Here is an 18,069-nt window from a genome sequence, read left to right on the forward strand (position 1 = left end):
CAACACACAAATATTCTGATTGAATTGGTGAAAAAAAATGATGAGAATCTGTTTCTCACCATGCATTTTTTCAGTGAGTTAGTTTAAGATAATGAGTGGAAAATCATGTTATATAACACAAATATCACACTAATTCATGGTGAGAAAAACCTTTATTTCGATCTGTGAAGAAATTAAGGAAAACTATGAAATTCTTCTAATTAATTGAATTATTGGTTGGATAATTCAACAAGGATTTATATTTGCCTCCCTCATTGTCATTGACTTGTGAAAAAAGCAAGTGTAAAATTTTCAAACAAAAGGCTTTATTGTTAGTGGGAGAATATAATACATATGTAGTCCAATCAATTATGAAGGGAATATTAATCTTTACATCCATTTTGGAAAAGTTTATCGATTACAAAGTGGAAAGGTAAAATGCAATGTTATTAAAAGCCAATGTGATTTTAATAAAAAGAGTTTTGGGATTTTGCTTTTTGCACACTCTATGGAAAAAGATACTTTTTCATAATTTCATTTGCTTTCTACTCACGCGTCAATATTTTTTTTTACCCTTCTTTATATATGGCCCTAAGGAGATATGACTTTATGATTTATTATTAATGTTATTCTAGGGTGTGTTAAAATATGTATTTTTGAACATAAGTAATTTTCTAATTTATATTTTGATATTTGATAAGTACGCGAAAAAATATTATCTCAAACCTATATAATATGGGATGGCGAGGGGTTGGAGGTATAGCATTAAATGTCACTTATATAGCTTGTTCAATTGAATAGTGAGGATATTGAGGTGAAAAGAAAAGATCCATATTTGCCTCTTAATTTTAGTGGGTCATTAGCAATGGATTAGCACTTAGCAAGAACGGGTTAGGGTTTGGGTTACAAAGCAAGTCAAAAATTAATAGCTCATAATATAGTGGGAATCCTAGTTGGTAACGTTTATATGGAAATAGTTTCATGTGGTGTGTCACATCACTAAAAATTGTGTATTGTTAACTTTTGAAAGTATGTGTGATCTCTAGAGATAACAGAATGGACATTTTTTATCTCAAAATATAACGGAGGATATAAGTGGTCTATTGGGCAATACTGATCCTTTCCTCTTTTAATTTTCAAGGAACTTATTTTCTTAGAGAAAATGTTTCACCAACCAAACATAAAAAAAAAAAAAAAAGACTTTGACAAATATTTTCCTCTTTGTACCATTTTTCATGGAAAATTGATAAATAAAATACAAAATATGTTTGTAGGATTATTTTTTTCTGGCGGATCTAGAATTTTCACTAAGGGCGTTCGACAAGTAAAAAATCTAGTGCCTAGATTCAAACTTGGAATATTAAGACGAAATTTGAACCCCCCGAAACCGCTAAAACCAATCTCTCATCTTATTTTAAAAAAATTCAACATCTCTTTATATACATAATATAATATATATATATATATATATATATATATATATATATATATTAAAAAATCTTATATATACAATGTAATTTTGTGTAGAAGGATTTCAGTAAACAACCTCGCTCCATCACCCCTAGACTGGTTGCTAAATAAAGCCAAATGAAATGCATTTAGGTATGATTTGATTGAAGTTTTTTTTTTTTTAATTTTGAAGTATTTTAAGGTGAAAAACTTGTCCAATTCTGTGGAGCCATTGAAAAGAATCATCACACTAAAATGAATGACACAAAGTGGCTTAAAGTTATACATGTAACATGCGTAATCATTTATGATTGTCTAGTCAGATAATTTGTGCATCATACGTAATTACGTATCATTAAACATACAAAGTTATGAAATTTAAAGGGAAAAAATTAGACTATGAATTTATATATTATAAATCTAGCTTGAATTGTTTGAGCTTTAACTTTTGCAACAATCTGATAAAGTTGCCTTTAAATTGAAAAAAAGATAAAATTCTTCAACCAAAGACACATACATAACATACCCAGTGTAATAAGTATCTTTTAAACATAACTTCGTAAGTAGAGAGTAGCAGTAAAGTTAAAAAAATTATTAACGAAGCTAAAATTAAATATGAAGAAGTAAACACACGAAGAAGTTGAAGAAATTCAACATCTACTGTATATACATAAAAACACATTAACTATATAGAAATAATATAATTTTATACCAAAGAAAGTTCAAATGAACCCCAGAACCCTTACTACCCGCTAGCGAGTAAAAATCACACTAAACTAAGTGTGAATACTTTAATGAATTTAAATTCTTAAAAGTTGTGAAAGTTTTATATATATATATATATATATATATGGTACCAAACAATTTAGAACATCACAAATTTGATAAAGAGTTTTCATAATGATTGGAATAAATACATTTTCAAATAATTGTACAGGTAAAATCTTTAAACACGGGCTAACTTGTTTAGCTACTACTCTAGCCCTAAATAAATTGTCTTTGATATTATTCTGTTAAATTTTCTTTCTGGATTTCTTGTTATTACTCTCTGTTTCAATTTATTTATCTGATTTTAATTTTGCACAATTGTAATTAAATATGTCAAAAAAGGAAAAAGATGTTCATTTTTAAACAGACTAAAAAAAAAAAGTAAAACAAACAAATTGAATAGGAGTAATTTTTAGGTAGATTAAGAAAGTGAATTGCTAATTTCCACATAATTGACGTTTTCAAATTTAGTAAAAGGAAATAAAGGGAGAAAATATTGAAAAAAGATTGAACATCCACATTTTATTTACTTTTTCAGGGATTAATGTAATTACATACTAAATAGGGACAGATTGTAATTCCATATTAAAACGATGTGATTCTTAAAATTTAAAATAACTTAAATACACAACTTAATTTATCATATTCTCTAAAATTTCCTACCATTTGAAAAAATTATAAAAATTCCTACTCTCTCCTATTCTCGGATACATCACTTTACGCGATGTATTGAGATGTATGCGAGACGCGATGTACCGGAACGTATGATGTATCGAAACATTGAGTGATGTATCCAAAACTCAAACGCAACGTATCGAGACGTTGAACTATGTATCCGAAACCGATACGGTATGTATCAGAACATTTTGGGATGTCCGAAATTTTTGTAATTTGAAAGGAGTAAGGATAAGATGTAATTAGTTCTTAACATTATGAAATTCGTAAAAATTCCCATATATTTGCTCCAACAATGAGCCCAATTGCAATGGGTGCAATTGTTCGAAGTGACCCTTTTTTGGGGTCTGCTGCAGTGGCATAAACTAGGGTGTACAAAATCGAATCGAAAATCGAATCAAACCATAAACCGAGAAAAAAAAAACTGACTAGTGGTTGGTTTGACTTGGTTTGGTATTGAAAAAAAAAAACTCCGACTATATTTGGGTTGGTTTGGTTTTAACTAAAAAAACCAACCCGACATTATATATATAATTTTAAATTTTTATTTTATACATAAAAATATTTACTTTGATATAATTTTTAAATATGTCTTATACTTTTTCATAGTTTTTATCTTTTAATATATTATTCCAAGTTTGAAACTTAGAATTCTAAATGGTTCAATAAATATTATAGTCCACAGATGTTGGCAATTATAATAAAGCTTAAATCAAAATCAAATTAAAATCAAAATCAAATTAATACTAATGCAAAAAGAAAATCAGTTCAACACTAAGAACGACAATAATATTGAATATTTGTTCTTTGGTTTTACATTGGTTTAGACAATTCAAATACATAATCTAATTTTTAATGTCCTTTAATATTTAGTCATGTAACTAATACTTATTAAACTTATTTTAGCACGATTTAGTACTTTTAAATTATGATCATTTTCATCATGACTTGTTAATTTGCAATATTTGTTTTACGCGATTTCATTATTATCATTTTTTTATTGGATATTTTAGTGTCATTACTCATATATTTTGTGTTATTTTCTTAAGAAACACCTTAGATAGTTGTATTTTGGTAGGACTAAAGAAATATTTGAAGTACAAGTAAATTATATGTTTGTATGAATACTTTACTGGAAAAAATCCGAAAAACCCGAGGTTGAAAAATCCGAGTTTTATTAGTTTGGTTTGATTTATAGATTTAAAAATCCGACACAAATAATTTGATTTGATATTTGAAAAACTCGAACCAACCCGGTCACGTACACCCCTAGCATAAACTGTATACACAAGTGCAAAAGTGATGACTATTTCCATCACAACTCCATCAAATCCACTGAGGTAACTCCATGGGTAGGAACAGCCTGCAAAAGCCCGGCATTTTCAGGCCCAATAAGTTAGAACTATGAGCCTACCGGCCATTTTCGACCCTATCTTTAAAAAATAGCCATTTGTTTCAATTTTCATTGGTGAAGAAACTTCATAAATTTCACATGTAGAATTTGAAGCTCTACGACGATGATTATTTTTCAGTTACCGGGGCCAAAAAGTGACTATTCGTGAGGGTTATCCTTTCAACAATATGTGCTAATTTCAGCTAAAATTTTAGATTTTTTTTTGCAAATTAACTACTTCAGAGTTCACACGGAATATAGGAAGTCCAAACATGTAGCAAGTCGCTAGATTTCTATGTCACGTGAAATTGATTTCTTAGATGATCACTCAACTAAGTAAATAATTAATATCTCAAAAAGTCATTTTCTTTGTTGAATAAAATTAGAATCAAGAAGCATAGTGACTTTATAAGATAATAACTATTAACGGAGTGATCATTAGAAAAATCAACTTACACGTATACGTGATTGTTGATCTATCACCTCTTATTAGGCATTTGGTTATTCCTTGACGATGTAATTAATTTTTAATATTCTAGTATATGATATCCATTTGATTTTTGCTCGAATAGGCCCAATAAAGAGGTACAAGTATAAGTTTCTTGAAAGATTTTTCATTTTTAAGACTCGTCTCAAACCAAGATTTCTGACAGAAATATACGCTCATGCTTTAAGAAAAAGTTATTTGTTACTCCTCTATTTCAATTTATTGGTTTGATTTTATCTTAAAACCTTCTTATTAATAAGACTCGGTACAACTCCCTAAGCAAGATGAACATCCCTCTGCATTAATCATCCAACTTACATCTTAGATCTTAGATTTCATAGACTTAGGAGTAAAGCATGAAAATAATCAATGAAGTAAGTGTTCTAACACATCTAGTTAAGTTGTTAGTTTGCAATTCCTTTTCTTTTAACTAATCTCAAAATCTATAGTCGTAGATTTTGTATCAAGTCAAAACCAAACAAAAAAATTAAAACGCAAGAGTTTCTCATCAAAACAACCAAGTCACTCCCAAATAAGTAAAAACATACAAGTAATGTTACAATAAAAAAATACAAAGATATGTCTAATGCAGGAACAAACAGAAAAAATAAAAAAACCTAAAACAGAGTGCAGCCCAATAAGCTATGACAGGCCAATTCTTCTAGTAAGTAGCTGGTTGTTGCACATTGACTTCCCCAACATGAGGAGGTTGAGCTCTAAAAATTGACAAAGTTTCAAGTAGATGACGTTTTGCTTTCTCAAAATTCACAAACCCCATGAACCAGAAATCATGACCATCGATGGTAACAATCTGAATGTACATCTCTGGTGGAGACTCTCTCATCACTATTGGGTTTATAGTCCCAATATTTCCCAACGGTATTACTACCTGTACACACAGTTCAAAATCGCATCAGATGATAAGTAAACTCTTAACTTTTAATAGGCACCTCTCAACTCGTCTAGTCTATAGGCACATCTAAACATCTCAACTTGTCTATTCTATAGGCACATCTAAACATTTCAACTCGTCTATAGGCACATCTGAACATCTCAACTCGTTTAGTCTATAGGCACATCTAAACATCTCAACTCGTCTATACTGTATCACTTAGGCACATCTAAACTCGTCTAGTCTATAGGCACATCTAAACATCTCAACTCGTCTATATATTGTATCAGCTAAAGACTCTTAATTTACAAAATAGTCATATTCAGACACTTCCAAAATTTTTGTATCACTTCAACATTGAATATCCACAAGACACAATGAGAAATATTCAGTTATCAGTCGAAACAACCAGTGTGCACGTTAGAAATTGGAATGTTTACTTACCGATTGAAGCCAAATATAATTAACCCTTATAGCTAGCATATTACTCTTAATTTGTTTGTGTCAAATCAAAATCAGACAAACAAATTAAAATGTCGAGAGTATTTGTTTGGATTGTGTTATACCTTGTAGTAGCTCCAGGTCTCCTGACCAGATGGAGCTTTGAATGATAATGGGCGATCACTGCAAAAAGCAACTTTCGTAGTTGACAGATAGAGTGTACCAGCAACAGGACCAGTTGCAGTGGAAAGATAACAAGCAAATGTCTTTTTCAGCTGTTCATTAGGATCTGCTCCGAAAATCTGTTTGTAAAGAGGCTCAAATCCACCCTCTGTCAACTTCTTGGCTGTCAAATTAAGTTTTCCCCATGCCGCTTTTGTAACTGATGGTCCAGCTTTCACTACAACAGACATGACCCACATATATCATTAGTCAAAAATTGTAAATAATTTTGACTGGTCGCTCACTGGTTATAATAACTATTAGTTGAGTGACTTACGATTATACCAAATGTTGCGGGCGATGTTCTCAGCTCTATTATTCCATGAATTGAACACATTAACAACCGATTCAAGTGGGTTATTGCTAGGCTTGTCAATTGGGGAATAAACAACATAAGGCTGTGGCTGAAACTCTTCTTTTTGGTCCTCAGCACTCCATAAGGCGGCTTTCTGATTATCTGGATGACAAGTTGGAATTGCAGGCGGACCCATAATATGAGTTCCCCATTTTTGCTGATCCATTTCTGGTGCTTGAGGATCTGAAGAAGATGAAGAAACAGAAGGTATCTGAGGCTCTGATTGTTGAAATTTGGGTTGATTTTCCTCTCCTGTGCCTGTCATGATTGAAGAAATTGATTGTAAATTGCTTGAGTAATTGAATTTTAAGTGGATTTTGTCTTAGATGGACATATAGTTATGGAATTATAATAATTTATAGACGATGATTATGTAGAACGTGTACGCGTTTTCATTTTTTATTTTCGCTTTGTCAGTAAGATTACACTAGAAAATTTTGGGCTCTCTCTCTAGAAAACGTAGCTGAATTGTCTTTCTAGTTTTTCTAGAAGAATTGAAGAAACATCTTGGAAATTCCATGTTCTACAGGATATTGACCGAGTTTTTGGTAGGATGGATAAAAATAATAATTTGATGATAAAAATATTAAGTTTAATTTTATGACATGGTTGGTTTGAGGGTACGATATTAATTAGTTTCATAATTTATATTATAATAATAAAATTATTTATTTTATAAAAAAGTGAGATAAATTAATTATTATAAAAAATATTTTTGCTTTATCTTATTCCGTATATTAAATGATCCTGTATTAAAATGAATTTTTAGCGAGAAACGGACACTGTAATTTGTACAACATGGATTCATATTTATTTGTTTATATTTAATTGAGCAACTTTCACATATAGCAAACACAAAAATTATATTTATATGTTATAGCTATATTTTTTATAATTGCGCTTCATAGCAAACGTAAATATGTATATTTCGCTATACATATACAAAATTAAGCAGTTGTGTATAATTTATTTTTGTTTCGATATACATACACAAAAGGTCAATTGTATAATATGTGTTTGTATAAAGCGAGAAAGAGAGAGAGATAAAAGAGAACGGGGCAGGAGAATATTTGTATTGTATAATTATAAGTGTTTAGGACGAAGATATATGTATTTACATGTATATATATAATTTTCTCTCGCTTTATACAAACAGAAATGCAATTTATACATTTCTATTTGTATAAGCGAGAGAGGAGAGGGAGAGTTTGGCGAGCGAGATCTGGGAGAGTGACGAGCGAAATCTGGGAGAGGGAAACAAAAATATATGTATATATACAATTTTTCTCGTTTTATACAAACACAAACGCATTTTATACATTTGCATTTGTATAAAAAGCGAGAGTAGCGAGCGAAAGCCACCAGGAGAGAGGCGAAATAACAACAGTTTGTTATAGGGTACAATTAAATCAAACTATATTTATAGCATTTAATTTAAATTAATAGTTTACTATTATATATAATTTTCCCTCATTAATTTGACATTAATATCCATAATGTAATTGTCAAGAGAATTTTGCTTGAGAGAGATTATTTTCTCATATTTTGTACTTTTTATTTTATATTAGTTTTCTAAGTCAATTGACCAAATCCTATTAAAATAATATGTATTTTTAATATAATGTTTGTTGTTATCTAAATCGATTATCCTCGAGATTTACAAATATGAATCTGCACATGATATTCTATTGATTTGATCTCAATATCTTGACTATTTTAAATCATCTAAATATATTAGAAAATAAATCATAATACTTAATAATAACAATAAAATGGATATATGATGATAATTATTATTATTTTTATATATTTTTAAATTAAATAATTACTATTTATTTTTAACTTAACAAATAAGTGAAAGTAAACGGAAGAAGTAACTTATACTGCATCTGTCCAACTATAGTTATCTACTATTAACTTTGCACATGAATTAAGAAACTATAAATAAAAGGATAATTTTACTATATCACTCTTTGAATAAGGAAACGATTATAATTAATGATGAGAATAATTTAGGAACTAAGTGTAAAATTATTCATTAATTTCATAAAATGAACAAGTATTGTTAAACATCTCAAAGTAGTATAGTAAACAACTATTATTGAACATAGAAAATAAAAAATTAAGGTGGTAAGGTGTGAAAAACTATAATCAATGGGAAAAAAGGTTTTGAGGGATAGAGGCTACCAAACTAAAAGGGAAAGAAAGAAAAAGTCAAATCTCTTCTACTCCCTCGATTCCTAATTACTTGTTCATTTTTCATTTTTTAGTTGTCCCTAATTATTTGTTCATTTTGATAAATTAAGAAAAGGTAACTTTTTTTACATATTATACCCTCAATTAATTACTTTGGAAAAGATAGAACTTCTCAAAAGTCCTAAATTTTTAATTCACCCACTTCATAATTAATAAGGTAAAATAATAAATTTACTATGTTAATAATTATTTTCTTAATAGATGTGTCAATTTAAAAATGAACAAATAATTAAGAAGTGGGAATAAAATTTTAGTCGAAACTTCAGAGTAAATGTGAAACCAAGAAGCAAAGTCAACATAGCAATTGACCAAAATATGGTCCAAACTCCAAAATTTTAAACAGGTTGTTTTAAAAGATGGATCTCGATGCATAGTTTGACGGAGTTGGTACAATAATGTCATTATTGCACCATCCATTTAACTAGCTAGTGACAAAGTTAGAATTGTGACAAAGAAATATCAAAATATAAAATTACATAAAAATTAAGAAAATTTAATATGTAATATATATAAATATAAAAAAAATTACTTACTTACATAGTGTAATTCTTCAATATATATGACTCCGCCATTGGTCAATATACTCCTTCCGTTTCAAAAAGAATGTCCGTATCAAAATGTCCTTTAATTTTGTAGTCTTAAACATATCAGGTGGAAAGTTAAAGTTAAAGTGTTGCCAAAAAAAGAAAAAAATCATTCTTTTTTAAACAGACTAAAAAAAAATGAGATCATTTTTTTTTAAAACGGAGAGAGTCCCAAAACATCCATATGCTTGGTAGTGAGACCCATATATTTTTCGGTGCATGCATGCTAGATATTGCTATCATGTGGTCACGGAGTATATCTGCCCAACATTTTGAAAGCTACTATCTTCGTATTTTCAAGATACTTATCATGTTTTATTTCTTGAAAATAAAATTATATGAATTTTAATATGACCAATAACTTTAGATATATTATTTTAAAAAATATAGTAGATAATTTGTGCCGAAGAGGCTGGTATTTTTCATATAGTCATTAACTCTAGTAAAATAAAACATAATAATTATTTCGAGGCAATATTTGTCCAGGAATCTTTCTTCCACTTTCATCTTGATCTGGTTTTGTGAATAACTTTAAAGAAACCAAATATCCAAGCAGAATGATGAGCAAAACACTCTTTATTTTTTAAAAAATATAAAAAATAAAAAATAAAAATCTCAAAAGTTTCATTTAAATAGTTTCATAAGTTAATTCATTCTCAACAGTATTATGGACAATAGCATTATGTATCAAAATAAAAAAAATCATCAAATAGACGAAACTATGCTAAATTACAACCAAACAAAAAAAGGGATGCAACACGAGGGCTTTCGAGGTCGTCCAAGCCATTTATTATACATTTAATTTAAAACATTTTTTTACCTTTTTCCATATTTTTTACCACCCCTGTTTTTTCCGTTAAAATTCTGACCAATTCCTTTTTTTTTTTCAACAAAAAGTTCTGACCAAAATCAACAACATAAATGCAAAAGAGTGACAGGTGAAATTAAATACAATCTCATTCAATGTTCTCAACTACACTAAAGTTCAGCAATTCAATTCTTTGCAGCTAACTTTGGTCCCATCTTTTTCTGGCAAGTACTACTACTATATATCTTTTTTTCTATATGTATATATGTGTGTTTCAATTTATTCAAGATTGCTAATTTAGTATGGTCCAATTAATTTCTATGAAAACCCCATTAAATTAATCATTGATCCTGCTATCATTCCTTCATTTATTCTTCTTGTAGTTCATTTATCATAATCCATGCTAAGAGAATTTTTATTTTTATTTTTATTTTTTCTTGATTTTGTTAAATATGTTTTTTTTCTACATGTAATGAGTTTGTAGTGTATTCAAAAATATAATGTGAGATGTCATAGTCTCTTTTTTTTTCTTAGTGATCAAAGAAACAATGAATGGTTTAGTAAAAGATGAAAATCAGAGAAGAGTTGGGAAGAAACAAAATGGAAGTTCTTGGAAATGTGCATATGGTTATTCTCAGCATAGGCGATGTAAAAGGTTTGATTTTTGGGATTTTTTACTTAGAATAGACGGCGGATGTATAATATATGTATATATGTGTGTAGTTGTGTTTAAGTAGTGTATAATTTATGTATATCGACTTTGGAGATGTAGCTATTTTTTGGTGTGTTGAATGCCCTTTTTGTTTCTTCTCATGTGTGTTAGTCTGGTTTTGCATGTTCCTTAGCTTCTTAGATGGTTAATTATGGTTTAGATAATGTGTAGAGCTCAGGGGCGGAGCCAGGTAGGGCAAGGGGGGTCTGGGTTGTGGAAAATTACATTGTTTAGACATGGTTGAAGTTATTTTTTTTAAGGTATATATAGTGGATTTTGAATTCCTTTGGCTTCTTTGTGTGCTTACTTTTTCATATTTTGAACCTCTTAGTGAAAATCTTGGTTCCGTCACTGGCAGAGTAGAGCTGGAGGGGTGGAAGGGGTTCACTCGAACTCCCTTCGCCTGTAAATTACATTGTATATACAAATTGAAATTTTATTTTTATGTATGTATAGTAGATGTTGAACCGCCTTTGATGAAAATCATGTCTCTAACACTCGTTTAGATATAGCAATAGCTAAGGAGATATGAAATTTTGTGGAACATTGCCACTTATAAAAACAATGTTGTCTTGTCTATAAGACTAAATCTTTGTGATTACAACATGTAAAAGACTAAATCTACAATGACATATTCAACAACTGTATCGTTCTCTTACCGTGTGTTTTTTTTGAGCTCAAAGACTTGAAATTCGTAAGCTGAATTTCTTCAGTTGTTGGATTCCAAATTAGAGCAGAATTCCCCCCTTCCTCAACTTACTGATTTTCTCCGTGATCAGTAATGTTCGATTAGATAATGAACTTTAACTTGAGCGTGAACACATTTGATATGTTGACTTGGCCTTGTAAGCATTCCTAGGGAATCTTGTGTAGTTCATTCTTTAATTGCTACTTTCAATGTTCATGAGCTATAATTGAGTTCTGTGGTTAGCCTTCTAAGTTGGTTATGCTTTTGTCTCAGTGCTTCCGACAAAATCGCTGCTCTATCAAAAGGCGGAGACAGGCAATCCATAAAAAAAGAATTGAATGAACCACCTGTAAGAGCTTTATATTTTTCTTACTTCGTATACTGAAATTTGAGGGTTGATTTCCTATATGGTCACTCAACTAATAGTTATTATCTCAGAAAGTCACCCTTCTTATTGATTCCAAATTTCGCAAGTGACTTTCGAAGATAAAACTATTAGTTGAGTGATCATCTGAGAAATCTACTCCGAAATTTGATGATCTTTTAATTTGGACTTACATCTTCACAAGGCTGGCTGTTCCGAATGTAGCATTTGCATATTTTGAGAAATGACGAAGTTTGGTTAGATAAGTAAATGACATGAGCTGATATATGAATATGCAGGTATTGCCACCTTCAACAAGGAGTTGTAAAGCAAGTCCATTACATGAATTCTCCAAAACTATTAGCAAAGAGGAAGTTCCAGAACACAGAGCCTCCTTGGAAAAAGATGTAAGTGAATCACTCAACGTCTATAATACATTACGATATGCAATTAATTCCATTATAATGTTTTCCAGTATCCATGTTTGAATGCTTTACTAAGTCAGCAATGTAAGCAGGATCTTAATAAAACACCAATCTTGAATTCAAGTCTAAATGAACTTTGTTTTCCTTATCGGAAAATTTATATAGTCATATATTAATGGAAATGAGGCCAATATTCCATAGTATACAGATTGACGAGTACTTCAATATCATTGTGTTTCTCTTACTACACCTTATTGAGATTTTATTTGTATCTCATTAGTTGGAAGTCAGAAGTAACTACTCAAAAACATTATTTATCCAGTTGACAAATTCTCTTTTACTTAACCAATATGTACAGATCGAACAGTTACAAATGCGTTTGCAACAAGAAAAATCAATGCGTATGGTGCTTGAGAGGGCAATGGGAAGAGCTTCTAGCACGTTGTCTCCTGGACATAGGCATTTTGCTGCTCAGGTACCCTTTGACAACTAACCGTTTATACTATCTCTTTAGACCTTTGAGTTGTTTGGTAAAATATAAGAAATGGAGCACGAGTTCATGGTTTTTACTCCGGAAATCTGTTGTGTTGGCCTTGACTTTAAGTTTTCCCATAAAATTCTTGGATATGTTTCGTATATATACTTTGTCTAAAACCTCTGATTCTTGTTTTAACTTGAGAACTTACAATGGTTATTTCTTATGGAGTCTTTTTTCTGAATAAGAAAATCAATGGCGCTTGATAACACAACTGATTGGAGTACGTTACCTATTAAAAGAATATTGATGTAATTGAAACTGATGAGGTTACACTCTTTCAGTCTCAAATTGTCTATAAGGTTGACAACATAGAATATTGCTCATTCTCCGCTCATTTTCAACTCCTAACCTTGACTCTGCTGAACTTAGTTAAGGTTAATATTGGTTCTTCTCATTTCAGACAAAAGAGTTGATAGCTGAGATTGAATTACTTGAAGAAGAAGTTGCAAACCGTGAGCAGCAGGTCCTTTCTTTGTACAGGAGTGTTTTTGAAGAATGCATTAGCCGGCCTTCTTCTGAGCAAAGTTCGGTCATGACTTCTCCAGCACATAATAAAGCTGAGTCAAGAAAACATCCAAGTATAATATCAAGTGCCTTTTGCTCATCCAAAAAATTCCCTTTGCGGACATTCCAAGCTCTTGCTGCCATAAATGACTTGGGAAAAAGAAACTTGTTGCAGTCGAAATCAACACATGCTTCATTTTATAATAGCAAAGCTAATGTACACATTCAGAAAAGTAGTTCAGAGCATACTAAGGTAAGCTTTCTAATTCTTTCTCTGCATATTGGATTATTCCTTTAAGAATCCCTTCTAATAAGAGTGTGTGTTATTCCAATAATAGCATCTTCTTCAGACAGACTCCGAAATGGTGACATGATACTCTTAAAGATTTAATAAATAAATGGTTTTTAAACCTTTTTATTGCCTCTTTTATTATCTCATTACCTTTCAGAACTCTTGAATCCTAAAAGTATGAAAAGTTTCACTAAAGTGGCCACCCCTTAAGACCATGGCTGGTGTCTTGCTTAATCCCTAGTTTAGTGAGGACCTAAGTTGCACGGACTCTTTTCACATCCGATGCCGCAACCGTGTTGGATTCTCCAAAAATACACTACTTTAGGAGAAACCGACATGCATCTGTTGACATTTTTGAAGAGTCCGAGCAACATAAGTGAGCCCAAATGGTGAAAAACATGAATCCTAGAAGTCTTGTTTTTTTCTACTCAGAAACTGAAAGCTTAAAAGGATTAACCACTTTTGACTTTTGTTTCTTTGCTTCTGATATTTTGCTTACCATTGACTTCATCTAGTTGTGTCTTTCTTTTGTTCAAAGTATTAGGCACTGTCTGTAATTGTGTGTGTATTCACAATTTCAATTATAACTTTAATTGTGTGTGCTGCTTACTATGCAATACTTTTTATCTTCTGTTGTTGCTCAATAAGCAACATTTTGACATTAATAGAATAGTAGTTTGTGAAAATTAGTTCATATTAGCTTATTCTTCTTGTCTGCTAGTGGTACATTTATATGTTCACCCATTTGACATCAACTCCCTTTGGCTCTTTGAATGCTTTGGGTTTGACATGCGAGGAATGAGGTTACAACGGTTTGGTGAAGTTTGAAACATGCTAGTTTCAAAATAATTATTTTCTTCCATAGCAACATTCTGTATAGCAATGATGAAGGATATCAGTACCTAAATCACTACCATCAATTGAAGTACCTAAATGGGCTAAGACACCAGGATATCAGTATCGATTTGGGGGAGTGTACTATATTAGTAGGCTATTCAAGGCTAGAAAGTACGGTTGGAAATGATGTAACGTATCAACTCATGTTATTTTCTATGAATTGTTGCAGGAGCAAGGGCAGGTAACATCAATGGAAAAATCTCCTCTGGCACGAACTCTTAAAGATCATCTCTACCAGTGTCCTAGTAAGTTGTCTGAGGAAATGGTAAGGTGCATGGCTGCAATATACTGTTGGCTCCGGATTACAGAATCGACAAGTACTGAACAAAAGCGGTCACCTTTGTCATCACGGTCATCTACTAATGTCATAATTCCTCAGCATGATATTAAAGAGGAGAGAGATTGGTTTTGCAAATCAACAATTGAAATATCTTGGATAGCGACAGACAAGAATAACGTCTCTCGTGCCTCTTATGCCATCAGTAACTACAGGTGCATTTCTTTGATAGCATAAAAAGCAGCCCAAGCTGCATAAGTTTAGTTAGTCTTAAGGTCCACTCCCACTTCTGTATGTAGTCTTTCTTGAATTACATGATGGTTGTTTCTCCCACTTTAATGATTTTGTTTGTCCCGGAGCCACCACCGAGTCAGAATTATGTTATGCTCCAAAATTATAACCTGGAAAAGGGGACGTTCGGTTTATATTGGCACACATTGCTTACATGTAGCGCTCTTTTCTTCGAATAATAGAAGTGTAAATAACTACAAATCAGTTTACTAGCAGCCGTTGCATTTGTAGATGAATCTATGTAGAAACAGAATAAGCACTCTCAGGAAAGTTAATCACTGGATCATAGGAATTCTTAAATGCTGGCTAATATCATTAACCTGACACGGTTATCAGCGAATACTTGGAAAAACTCGAAAAATTCTGCATTTTCTTACCAGCCAATAGCATTGTGTTTAATCTGGATCATTTTGTCAACCACCATCTCTTTTAGATATTAAAGAGTCTTGACCCTACTGGATAAGCTTTTAAGGCATGAATGTTGTGGATATGGCCATACTTAAAAGTACTAAATTGAATTGCTATATCCTGACCAGAGGTTAGGTTCTTTTCCAATGCTAGTACAACTTTTCTAATATTTATAGATGCAAGATACTAAGTTCGAAAGACTTTGGCGCATTAACTCGAACTCAACAGAAATAATATAGATGGAAGATTCATAGTCTGCTAACTGTCTCAAGCTTTTGATATCATTTTTCTTCTTTTTCTGGTGCAATTCATGCTACATATGCAAGTTTGTCTCTGTTTAGCAAAGATACCTATAAAGCACAAAACAGATTGTGTGGGAATTTCCGGTCTAACATGTAGTTTGGTTTTGAACTTACAGAGTTTTGGTGGAGCAATTGGAAAGAGTGAATCTCAGTCAGATGGAAACCAATAACAAAATGGCATTTTGGATCAACTTGTACAATTCCTTAGTTATGCATGTAAAGATGGCTCTTACTTGTATCATTTCTCCTTTTCGATTTGTTTATTATGTTCCTTTACATCTCTTCCTTCTCATCTTATCTAGGCATATTTGGCATATGGAATACCACAGAACTCTCTTAGAAGGTTGGCGTTGTTTCACAAGGTAGTCTAAGTTACTTCGTATCATTTTGATTCTATTCTTTTTGTTTATACCAGATTTAGTTGTTTTTGTTCATGCGTGTATTTTTGAGTATTTGAATCACCATTTGCTTCTCTGTATAGTGCAGGCTGCTTACAATGTTGGTGGCCAGGTCATAAGTGCAAATGCCATTGAACAGTCAATTTTTGGCTTGCGTACACCTCGGATAGGACGGGTATTCACTATTCTGATCTAGAGTGATTAAAAAGTTGTAGTTAAGAAATAGCAGGGGTAACATAATAAGTAATGACTTTGGATCCTTCCTCTTTTTGCTCATCATATATAACAATAATTGCTCAAAATAATTCTCTGAGCTACTTTGTTGCTCTGACCATCTCATAAGTTGCTATTGTTTTTCTTCTCAACCTTATGCTATAAGAACAATTGTTTCTCAATCTTACAGTAGTCTGGCATATTAATATCTTCCAATATGCGCTTCGTCAAGAAACTGGCTGAACTCCTATCAAATAAATGTACTAGCTATAAAGAGTAGTAAATTCATCTATAATTACTTCAACAGTTGGTGATTTCTCGTTCTTATCAAGACTTTGATTGTTCAACTGTTATTATTTGCAAGTTATGTCTGTAGATGACAAACTTTCAGTTGATAAAATTTATTTTTCTTCCAACTACAGTGGTTGGAGAGCATTCTGTCAACTGCATTATGGAAAAGATCAGGAGAAGAAAGGCAACTCATCAGTTCAAAATTTGCCCTTCAAGACTTACAGCCCCTTGTTTGCTTTGCTCTTTGCACTGGCGCTGTTTCTGATCCCATGGTGAGTAGTTGTGTTTCTTCATTGCATTTTTCTTGTATAGATGCACGGGAACTTCTTCCGGTCTCTCGGTAAGTAGCTACATTTTCCCCTTATATTGTTAATAAAGCCACAATATTTCATTTTGAGGACTTCTTGAAAGATTTGAAGGGAAACAGACTAATTGTATTGCCTAACATATACGAACATCCTAATTATCGAGTACTGTTCTTGGATCATATCTCCGAAAGTGGCCAGCTGACACTAGTTAGAAAGCCAAACATCTAACACTTCCTTTGGTTTCTTTCTTTCTTCTTTTCTAGCTGAAAGTGTACACTGCCTCGAACATTCAGGGGGAGCTAGAAGCAGCAAAGAAAGAGTTCCTACAGGCTAATATCATAGTAAAGAAGTCGAAAAGAGTATCTTTGCCTAAGGTTCTTGAAAGATACGCGAAGGAAGCTAGTATTCCATCCGATGATCTTCTTGGTTGGGTCATGGAAAACGTTGAAAAGAAGCTTCGTGATTCCATACAGAAATGTATTGACAGAAGAACCAATAAAAAGAAGTCTCAGATAATCGATTGGCTACCTTACTCTTCAAGATTCCAATATGTAATTTCGAAAGATTTTACGGAGAAGCCATGGTGGGGATAGTAGTCCTGAATGATGTAGACCAACAAGAGAGAGTAAAGGGTGAGCTAGAAAGGCCTAACGAATTTTCAAGGAAATGGTTGTTCATTCCTTCAGTTTGTAGGATTCTGATTTGATCTGTTATTAAGTGAATGTACATTGACTTCAATTACTTAGGTATCCAACTTTTATTTTGTGAAGTGCAAGTTATGTGTAAATATTAGGTGAACTGATACACCTTATGCTACTGCTACTGCATTGTTTTGTCTAGTTTCTGACCTGT

At 31.7% G+C, this 18,069-nt stretch overlaps 2 protein-coding genes across 2 annotated transcripts; one reads left to right on the forward strand and one right to left on the reverse strand.

Annotated features, from left to right (window-relative positions):
• Positions 1–5,252: 5,252 nt before the first annotated feature.
• On the reverse strand, positions 5,253–7,070 carry LOC125841890 (GEM-like protein 5). The gene is made up of 3 exons (XM_049521074.1): positions 6,584–7,070; positions 6,210–6,484; positions 5,253–5,640 (listed from the first exon to the last, which is right to left on the reverse strand). The coding sequence occupies exons 1-3, from the start codon at positions 6,924–6,926 to the stop codon at positions 5,413–5,415; spliced, it is 846 nt and encodes a 281-aa protein (XP_049377031.1). The 5' UTR covers positions 6,927–7,070; the 3' UTR covers positions 5,253–5,412.
• A 3,505-nt stretch (positions 7,071–10,575) lies between these two features.
• LOC125841881 (uncharacterized) lies at positions 10,576–18,069 on the forward strand. Its single transcript, XM_049521065.1, has 11 exons — positions 10,576–10,964; positions 11,983–12,058; positions 12,373–12,480; positions 12,857–12,973; positions 13,437–13,793; positions 14,899–15,221; positions 16,124–16,223; positions 16,310–16,369; positions 16,494–16,580; positions 17,041–17,181; positions 17,481–18,069. The coding sequence occupies exons 1-11, from the start codon at positions 10,858–10,860 to the stop codon at positions 17,808–17,810; spliced, it is 1,806 nt and encodes a 601-aa protein (XP_049377022.1). The 5' UTR covers positions 10,576–10,857; the 3' UTR covers positions 17,811–18,069.

The sequence above is a fragment of the Solanum stenotomum genome, chromosome 10 (assembly GCF_019186545.1).
Source record: "Solanum stenotomum isolate F172 chromosome 10, ASM1918654v1, whole genome shotgun sequence".
NCBI classification, from domain to species: Eukaryota; Viridiplantae; Streptophyta; class Magnoliopsida; order Solanales; family Solanaceae; genus Solanum; species Solanum stenotomum.